At 38.1% G+C, this 10,170-nt stretch overlaps 1 protein-coding gene across 1 annotated transcript; it reads right to left on the bottom strand.

Annotated features, from left to right (window-relative positions):
* Positions 1-3,954: 3,954 nt before the first annotated feature.
* Positions 3,955-9,637, bottom strand: LOC137432674 (regulator of G-protein signaling 4). The gene is made up of 5 exons (XM_068124762.2): positions 9,508-9,637; positions 8,649-8,747; positions 5,989-6,050; positions 5,467-5,633; positions 3,955-5,353 (listed from the first exon to the last, which is right to left on the bottom strand). The coding sequence occupies exons 1-5, from the start codon at positions 9,549-9,551 to the stop codon at positions 5,153-5,155; spliced, it is 573 nt and encodes a 190-aa protein (XP_067980863.2). The 5' UTR covers positions 9,552-9,637; the 3' UTR covers positions 3,955-5,152.
* Positions 9,638-10,170: the final 533 nt, after the last annotated feature.

Here is a 10,170-nt window from a genome sequence, read left to right as displayed (position 1 = left end):
TTTGTCGGCGACTACTGGCGACCGAAAAAATCGCCACCACCCGCCGACAATCGTAATGAAACCGTAATGGACGGTCGCCTGTAGTCGTGGTTATCCTCCCCAGGTCGGCTGCAGTCGGCAAGAGCCGCAAAGGGGCCAAAAAGTTTTTAAAATGTTTAAAAACGGCGCGCTCAGTCGCACTCGAAAAAAATCCGCCATGCTGTCATGATGGAACCGCCATGCTGTCGTCGGTATCCGTAATAAGAGCGTAAAGCGGCCGCAACCCAGTCGCTTATAGTCTTCCGCAATCGCCCCACCAGCTAGCACGGCAGAGATGCGAATGCCATACGGCCTTCCTGCGGCATCTTCCCGACTACGGGCCGACACTGTTGCGGCTGCATATCGACTACAGAAGAACTGCCACGTCTCCCCTGCGGCTATGGGAGACCGACGACGACAGCAGTAGGACTAGTGGCGGCCGAGTTACGGCCATTGGCGACAGAGATACGACTGCCTGGCGACTGCATTACGACATACCACGATTCCATGGCAAGACAGGATGGTGTGAGGGTCTCCGTGGAGTGAGGTCCTGTGGTGCCGACAAGGATATGGCTTTATTGTTTGGACTTGGGACTTTTGGGAACTTTATTTTTTGGACTTTGGTCCTTTGGAAACTTTATTTATGGGACGTGGGACCAGTGGAAATAATTTGTTGGACTTTATTTCCATTCTCTCTCCCTGCAGAAAAGTTTGATTATTACATTACAATGATACATCTTTATTAACTTTCTTATTGTACATCAAACATCTTTATGCTTCATGTCATACATCATTGAAATGAATAAAGTGAAATGTAAAATAGAGAAATAAAGATTTAAAAATTCCAAAAAAGTGGTGGACCTTTGGCCTATGTTGACCTTTTGACCTTTTGACCTCAAAAATATATAGGATTTTGTTGGACTACGAACTCTACCATTTGGTGAAGTTTCGTGAACATCGGTTTCAAATTGTGACCTGTAGGCAAGTATAAGTGAGCGGACAGACAAACACACAAACACACAAACCGGAGTGATCAACATACTTGCAAAAAAAAACATTTTTTTTTGCCAAGTAACAAACAAACAGACTCAAATGCAATACCCTCTCCTCAGGCGAGGGTAACTCGAACGGCACTCAGTGGATAGCATACCTCTGCCAGGTGAACAGTTTATGTTTTGTATCCCACTGATAGGTCTGATGTGGATCTGGACCTGAACCAAAATTGAATCTGTCTGTTCTTGTCACGTACCCAACTCATCCACCAAGTTTCATCCGAGTCCATCCGCAACTTTTCGAGATATCATGCTATATATCGTTTTCCCGTCTCTCATTGGTGAAGAATCACTAAAAAAAACAAAAAACATCTCGTGTCTGGATCCAGATTTGGATCTTCACCAAATTTGAAAAATCAGTTCGTTCTTGCCACATACCCAACCTGTCCACCAAGTTTTGTTTGAATCCATACATAACCTTTTGATAAAATATGCTATGTATAGTTTTTAGCCCTGTCTCTCAATGGTGAATAATCACGTTTAAAATTGTAGTATTCGGATCTGTATCCAGATCTTCACCAAAATCTAATCATTTCGTCCTTGTGACACATAACCTAACCACCAAATGTCGTCTGAATCCGTCCACAACATTTTGAGATAACCTGTTCACAGACAAACAGGCAGAAGGGAAAATATAACCTTAGCGCACCTTTGGTGGTGGAGATAAGAAAATACAAACAAAATTGACGATTTTAGGCGACCTTGACCTTTTGACCTCAAAAGAAATAGGGATCAGTGACCCAATATGATTTCAAGCCAATCGGATGAAAATTGACGATTTTATGCGATTTATCCAATTTTATCCAATTTGACCTTTGACATTTTGATCTAAAAAAAAAAACAATCGTCTTCCAGCTTTTGATTAGTGAACCAAGTCAATGACCCAAAATGCAAATTTTTTAACTTTCAGGTCAATTGGATGAAAATTGACGATTTTTTGTGATGCTGACCTCTCACCTTTTGACCAAATTATTAATATGACATCTCCATTTTCTCATAATAAAGCTTTGTTGAAAATTTGATGACAAAAGCTCAAATGGTAAAAAAAACAAAAAAACAATTATGGCCTGGACAATCACAATGACAGACACACAGAAGTGATTGCAAAACCTCGTCTCCTGCTGCGCCAGGGATGGGTTAACTAGAAGGGCACTCGGTATCGAGCACACCTCCGCCAGGCTGAACAGTTAACGTTTTTTATCCCACTGATAGGTAAGATCTGGATCCGGATCTGAATCAAAATCTATTCAGCTCGTTGCTCTCATCTATCCAACTTGTCCACCAAGTTTTTTTTATAACCTAACTACAACATTTTCAGATATCGTGCTAATTATCGTTTTTGATCCTATCTCTCAATGGTGAAAAATCAATTTAAAATTCTCGTATCGGGATTCGGATCTTTACCAAAATCGAATCAATTCTTCCTTATCACACACTCAACCAATCTACCAAATTTCTTACGAATCCATCCATAACTTTTTGAGCTATCATATGTTATATATCGTTTTTGCCCTATTTCTCAATGATGAAGAATCACTTAAAAAATTATCGGTTCCAGATCTGCATCATCTCCAAAATCGAATCATTTTGTTCGTGTCACGTACCGATCCTCTCCGCCAAATTTCGTTCGAGTTCATCCTTAACCTTTTGAGATGTCTTGTTATATATCGTTTTTGCCCTGTTTCTCCATGTTGAAGAATCACTTAAAAGATTCTCTGATCCAGATCTTCTCCAAAATGTATTTATTTCGTCAGTGTCACGTACCCAAGCTCTCCACCAAATTTCGTCTGAATCTGTCCACAACTTTGAGATATCCTGTTCACAAACAGACAGGGGTGAAAACACAACCTCCATCCACCTTTGATGGTGGTGGTAACCAGGTAAACCTGTTTCCTACCAACCCATTTCCAGAGTACAAAACGTCCATTTATATTTTCTACCTCACACTAGATCTGCAACTGTATATCAAGTAAGAACTGACAACATAGAAAAAACAAGTACAAAAAGTTTTAATTAAAACAAAAGCCGCGTCGATGTTACACAATGCCTAGATGCAGCTGTGCCTATAACGCCGATGTTATAGGCACAGGACATTCCTATTGATTCGATTTCTTGATGTTATTTTTGTGCAAAGTGAAAATATATCTCGGCAATTTCCCGTGTGTGGCGACGAATTTTTAATATATCTCGGCATTTTCCCGTCTGTTATTTCAGGCGGTGTATGACTGACCATGCCGCGATTTAAAAAATATATATCTCGGCAATTTCCCGTGTGTGGCGACACGTGAACGAAGCTATGCTCCTCTCTCCACATTATTGTGACGACGTATAAATTAAATATTTCATCGTGACGATTGTCATCAAATGGACGAATTTTTAATATATCTCGGCATTTTCCCATCTGTTATTTCGGGCGGTGTATGACTGACCATGCCGCAATTTAAACAAAATATATATATCTCGGCATTTTCCCGTCTGTTATTTCGGGCGGTGTATGACTGACCATGCCGCGATTAAAAAAATTAATATCTCAATGGACTTGAAGTTACAGGCCTTTGAGAATTCATTTCGTTCTATAAAGGGCAACTTTCATCGGATTTTCTTCCCGTTTTTTTTCAACCGAGTCTAAAACTATGTTAGCGACTGTGAAAAATGAAATGATATATCGAATTTGATTTGAAATAAAACTGTGTGAGAGAGGAAGACACCACGGGCCTACAAAACAGGCCTCAAAGCTATGCGAGTTAATAAAATGGTGGATATTTGTTTATATGAAGCCGCTCCCAAAATGGGTGGAGCTATGGTTCCCAGAATGGGTGGAGCTTTGAGGTTTTGTCTTCTCTGCAAGAAGAAGAAGAACAAGAAGAACAACAACAACAGCAGATGGCACTCTATGACCAGCGTCTGCGACGTGGCTAAAAATGTTTATGTAGAAAACAAAATACAAATAAAGAATTCTTTCCAAAGCACAATAAACCACTTAGAACACTGAAAGTAGGAAGAATTTTTACTCATTGCTGGAAAGAAAAGCTATTTCATTTGCCATAGGAACACAGCCAACATTATTTAGGACGATTTATTAACATTAAGCAATAAACACGTGTATGCTCAATTACCAGCATAAGCTACTTCTAACAATCTAAATGTGAGAGTGCTGATGGACCCAGTATTTTTTTATCCAGTTATTGACTTTACCTACATTTAGCTTACAACAAGTATCCCAAAAATAAGCCTTTTATTGCACGTATTTATTGATCATCCACAGTGGCAAAACTTTGGTGGAAAATGTCCTGTTTCAGGGACTTCAAGACTCGGCTGTGTCATGGTTGGAGCATCCATCCTGAGTCTGGGAAGTCGGGGTTAAAATCCAGACTGAGTCACACCAAAAACTAAAAAAAATATTGTATGTGCTGCTTACTTGCTTGACACTTAGAATATATAAAAGAGAGCACAGATAAACAACCAGATTTTGGCCATCATAGCACAGGCTTTGATGAGTTTAATGGTCTTCATCTGCATTCAATGTTCCCTGTGAATTTACATTACATTTATACCCTCTTCTTCAACTACTTTTATGACTTAATTTAACCTAAAAATATAAGTTATATTAAATTGAACGAAGTTGATGTAATGTTGCTGCTTTAGATAAATGCAAATAAATCGTACCAGTCATAATAAATTACAGCAGTACCTGACTGTTAATAAAAAAACAAAAACATACTTTGCCATGAAAGTGTGCTGGCAGATTGCAAAAACACCTAAGAGTACACGACTGCACAAAGTAGTGAGTGTATATCCTAAATAAACTTGCGTCTTCCATTTCAATCACGTTCAAACAATCCGCATGTCCATCCATGTGCTTCCGAAAGCAGATGCAACCAAAACTATTCTTTGAGTTAGTGGTGGAGGGGAGGGATGATAGTGGAACCTGCCACCATATCATAAAAGCCATGTGAGCCAGGATGATGTAACTGGCCAGAAATCCCTGCATCCTCAATCCAAGGGCCAGCACAACTAGTCAGCAATGTCTCTCCAAGTCTTCACCATCAAACATGTCCCAGAGTTCATAGAATCAATGTGGGTCACTCTTGCGTCTCGGACGATGCCATGCTATTGAGGGACTCCCTCAGCATATCAAGGTAAAAGTCAGAGCGCAGAAAGCGTGTATAGGAATCTTTCTCCATCAGACCAAAGATGCGCTTCTGGGCCAACACAAATGTCTCGCTCGTTGGATTGGCCAAACTGCCAATCGTAAGCTCACGTGTGCACGAATCCAAGTTTACCTGCAGCACAAGACATGATGCATAAACTTAGCAAAGCTTCAACAAAGAAGAACAGCAGTTTGTTTGTAATTAAATGAGCACTTTTCAACACTAGAGATTAAAAAAAAGAATACCTCTTTGGAAGACTGGACAGCCAAAAACTCAGCAAAGATCTTCTTGGATTTGGAGGAGAGCTTGGAAGGCGATTTGGTCATTTTGTAATCTTCACAAGATAACCAGAATTCGATGTTCTCCTCACTGAATTCTGTGTGCAGGAAAGCTCGGAAGGCAGCAAGTCCACCTAGAAGAAAGCCAAATTTCCATTGGTGTGAGAACTAAAATCATGGGAAACTAAAGTTTGCTTACAGAATGGTTGTAATGATACTGTTCAGTGCAAATAAAGTCATTTCGTTTGGAGCTAAAACTTATTTTAATCAACCTTTACATTTTATTTTTCTGATGTGTTAAGACATCATTGTCGTACATCTATTGTCCATAGTTTGAAAAACAGTTCATGCAAACCAAATCACAACTTCCCCAATGTTCTTCCTCTGGCTGAACTCTTTACCAAGAATGCTTCCATATCTTGTTTGGATTCCCAAGTTGAGCGCATATAACAAGAGTTGTAAGCAGCACGAGTTGTTCCTCAAACTTACATTTGTTTGCAAGAAGTTTCTCCAGGGATTCTGCCCACGCCTCCACTTCTTCCACCGTGTGCCTGAAAATGACATCGTCGGAATTGTAAGGAATTGTTTCAGTTTCCCTCCTGTGAGCCTCACATCCCTACAAGGTCAGCACTGTGGCCAGTGCGTTGCCATGTGAGCATTGTGTGTAAATAATGTCATATCCTGAATCAATATATTTATGTTACATAAGAGGCATAAGATGATTTCATTTGTTTGCACGAAAATGCGAGGGCATTGTTCATAAATTGTGCACTTCATATTTTTCTTTCCTTTCACATTTTAAATGTTTCCTGTTTTTCATTGTTTGTTACACCATGGAAAATTGCCTCATTTTGAGGTTGGAATACCTGGGTCTTTATTACATGACTTCTCATGGAAAATTGCCTCATTTTGAGGTTGGAATACCTGGGTCTTTATTACATGACTTCTCATGGAAAATTGCCTCATTTTGAGGTTGGAATACCTTCATTCATTTGAAAAATAGAACAATATCCACATTCTCTTAAGACAAAATTCATATCATTTTGACATCAAAAAGATGATAAGATTTGCTATATTTAATGTTTTCCAGACTCCTGTGCACTGACAACGTTTATTTACAATAAAAGAAAAATAGTTGTTCACATTGTTCCAAAGAATGATGCCAGAAGCTGTGTAACCTCACCAGGCTCAAACATTGAATTCATCCTTAATCCAACAAGTCTGATTAAATACGTCAGCAGCATGCACATTTTATTGTAACAAAGGTATTTGGAAAACTATAGTTTCACTGTGCTCACAAAGGAATATATATATATAGGTGCACAATTTTTCAATATATATACATATACACACACACACTACTTATTTAATAGCCCCACTTATTCCCACCTGTTTGTGGGTTCAGCTGAGGGGAAAGTTTTGGCCCAAGTCTTTCACGAACTGGCAGGATAGGAGTGTGATGCTTCACTGGAGCCAATTTGGGCAGCAATTTAATTTGTTTAGGGTGCGGGTGATAATTCTTCACAAGACACCTTAGGATGTTTAATGGCACCCAACTAATGTTAGTAGCCAGGACTCCCAGCTTAATGTCTATCAGAGGGATGACGCACTTTGTGATGCAATGGCCTGTGATGCAGGCCTTACCTGAAAATCACCAATCCAATAGTTTATAGTCTGATCGGGAATCAACCCAAATGCTCACCTCTGTGCCATGTATATGTACATATATATATATATATATATATATATATATATATATATATATATATATATATATACACATATATATATATATATATATATATACATATATATATATATATATATATATATATATATATATATATATATATATATATATATATATATATATATTGGTCACAGAAAGAAATAGCACACCGAGTAGTAAAACAATTTAAATTTGAGGGAATTAGGACGCGTTAATATGTACGAACCGTTCCCAATGGAAACGTTCCCAACGGAATTTAACGGGGTCACCACCACAGCACTCAACGCGTCTGAGGAACAGAACTAGTTTGTTCTCAAAATGTCTGGCTTTTCATAAATAATTAAAATTTAAGTTATTTTACTGCTCAGCGTGCTATTTCTTTCTTTTACCAATATGAATCCTAAGCTGCAAATCTTCCGACATGTACCTATGTACATATATATATATATATGAAATATGACTGCTCCTATCCTTTTCTTAACAATCCTCTGTGGTGGATACATTTTAGAGGTCAAAGAAATTCATCTAATGCTACAACTACCTGATTATACATGCGCACACATTATATATATATATATATATATATATATATATATATATATATATATATATATATATATATATATATATATATATATATATATATATATAAGATTGGGGCAGTTGGGATTATACATTTTTTTTAAAGTCCATTCAAATGAAAAGTAACCAAATCTACTCTACTAATTACAGTATTAAATAAGCAAGAGCAAACCCGGTCTCAGGTGGCATTTCATCTGCTTTCCAGCGAGTTTCCTCGGGCAAATAGTTATGTCTATTGGCTGCAGGAAGCTCGATGGGAAGCAGGGCAAACGTCCATGAGACCAAGTCTGCTCTTGCTTGATCATTACTAGATTAGCAGAATAGATCTAGTTCCCTTTTGGTTGAATGCACCTTTTTACTTTTAAAATGCATAATCATATATATATATATATATATATATATATATATATATATATATATATATATATATAATTTTGGTGTTTCCCCTTTCTCCTGCTGTTCCCTTTGTTACATTTTTCCCCGATCCGTTCTGTGTCCTAGCTCTTCCACGAGCCCGGTCCATGTATTAAAAAATAAATAAATAAATAAAAATCCACAGTACCCTTCTACAGAGCTGTGACTGCCAGGCACACTGTAATCGAGTCCAGATGCTCGTTTCTTTAGCTAAATATTTCAGCTTGGTCATTGACTTATCAATCAACGCAAATGTATATATTTTCCTAATTTTATGCTGCAGACATGTTGAAAATGACAAATGCCGCCTATTTCATTATATATATATATATATATATATATATATATATATATATATATATATATATATATGCATTAATCAATTATATGCGATTCATTTAGCCACGTGTCTTGCAGTCCTTACCCAGCAGGGTTTTTCGTCCTTTCATGCCGAACTGGCCCAGTTCGCTCGGCTTCCGCCTTCCACAGCTTAAATGCCAGGCGGTTCTTCATTCCCTTTGCTCTGCGAGCAAGTAAAACACGGGTGCACTCTGGTTAAGATATATACTTGAATATTCAACACACTGTTGAAATCAGTTTAAAATAGTTACCCTGTAAGTTATAATTTTTTTGTACAAAGTATAACCATTCATGTCTGGATTGAGTGCGATTAGCAAACTCGAACTTGGATCTGACAATGTAGGACACCATTTTTATGAGATTCCCTCTTACTAATACAAGTCGCTTCTTTGGTTTGGCTGAAACAATTCACAATGCAAGTAATTGGTTGCTATAGTCAGATCGATTAGGTCCTTGGTAAATACCATGTTCCAAAATTGAGAAGAGAGTTGGAAATAGACAAGAACAATGATTTTCTTGGTACGTTTGGTTGAATTTGCTGCCTTTTTCGTTACTCTACCAGGAAGACCAACATTCTACTCCAGATCGAGTCATGCTCGGTATTCTCATGGTTGGAATCACCGTTCGGGAAATGCCGTCACCAATTGGTGACCTTTAACTATGTCTGCGCACCCTGTTTAACCCTGAAACACCAACCTGTTATAGATCTAAAGCACTTAGGTGGGGAAGACTTCGTATGCTCAAACAAATAATAGAACGAAAGCGAATCCTCATATTTGTCATTGATTACAATTCTTCCAAATTCATTGAGCTGTGAGATTATCAGTTTCAACTCTGTTAAGTTGAACATAGTTTACATTTATTACATCGGTCCGCTTGTTGAACAAAAATCTGCATTGAAAATGGATACCAAAAATATTCACCTTTCGACGTACGAAGTTGGAACGAGGATTTTCGTGTTACACATGGTGACTGCTGATGTGAGCTGACGTTAAGGACCGTCACGACTTTCCACCGAAACACGACCCTCGGGCTCTGCTTTCAGAGCGTCGGTCCCAGGCCTTTTTATAGCTGGTGGGCGGAGCCGTGCGGTGGGCGGAGCTTTGGTTCAGACTGCATTTGCAATTCGCATCCGCTGGGCAGGTCCAATGCTGTCGAGTCTGACAAACAAAACTTTACATTCAAATCATAATGAAGCTTATGAAAAAGTACAAAACTAAGTGAAACCAACAAGAATTCGGAATGATTTCACAAGGGGTGGAAATTGAACCAGTCCAAGTTTGTTGAACAAAAAAATAAAATAAAAATAAACGCTTTGGATTTTCTTTTCCAAGGTCTCGGAGAAACAATATGTGTAAAAATAAGTACCGTAATAAGGTTGTTTTTGACAAAAAAAAAAAAAGAAGCTATTGTGATTCAGTCGGTGATAGGATTGTTATTGACGAAACAAAATCCCTTCTCTCCATCGGTAATTGCTGATAAGATGAGGTTTCCAACTAAAAGAAGAATCTTTGCGATGAAGTTTTTCCAAAATTAAATCAGCTGAAGCAAATACCAATATGACAACTTTAATATGGCAAAGATGG

This window comes from Myxine glutinosa, chromosome 8, assembly GCF_964187855.1.
Source record: "Myxine glutinosa chromosome 8, kmMyxGlut1.1, whole genome shotgun sequence".
Classification (NCBI taxonomy): Eukaryota; Metazoa; Chordata; class Myxini; order Myxiniformes; family Myxinidae; genus Myxine; species Myxine glutinosa.
The sequence above is the reverse complement of the archived record's forward strand: the minus strand, read 5'-3'. Positions and strand labels throughout refer to the sequence as shown.

Coding starts and splice junctions, on each gene's coding strand:
- LOC137432674 (XM_068124762.2), bottom strand. CDS start 9,551: ATGTGTAACACGAAAATCCTCGTTCCAACTTCGTACGTCGAAAG. Junction 6,051..8,648: donor AGGACGAAAAACCCTGCTGG/GTAAGGACTGCA, acceptor TGTCATTTTCAG/GCACACGGTGGAAGAAGTGG. Junction 5,634..5,988: donor GAAACTTCTTGCAAACAAAT/GTAAGTTTGAGG, acceptor GCTTTCTTCTAG/GTGGACTTGCTGCCTTCCGA.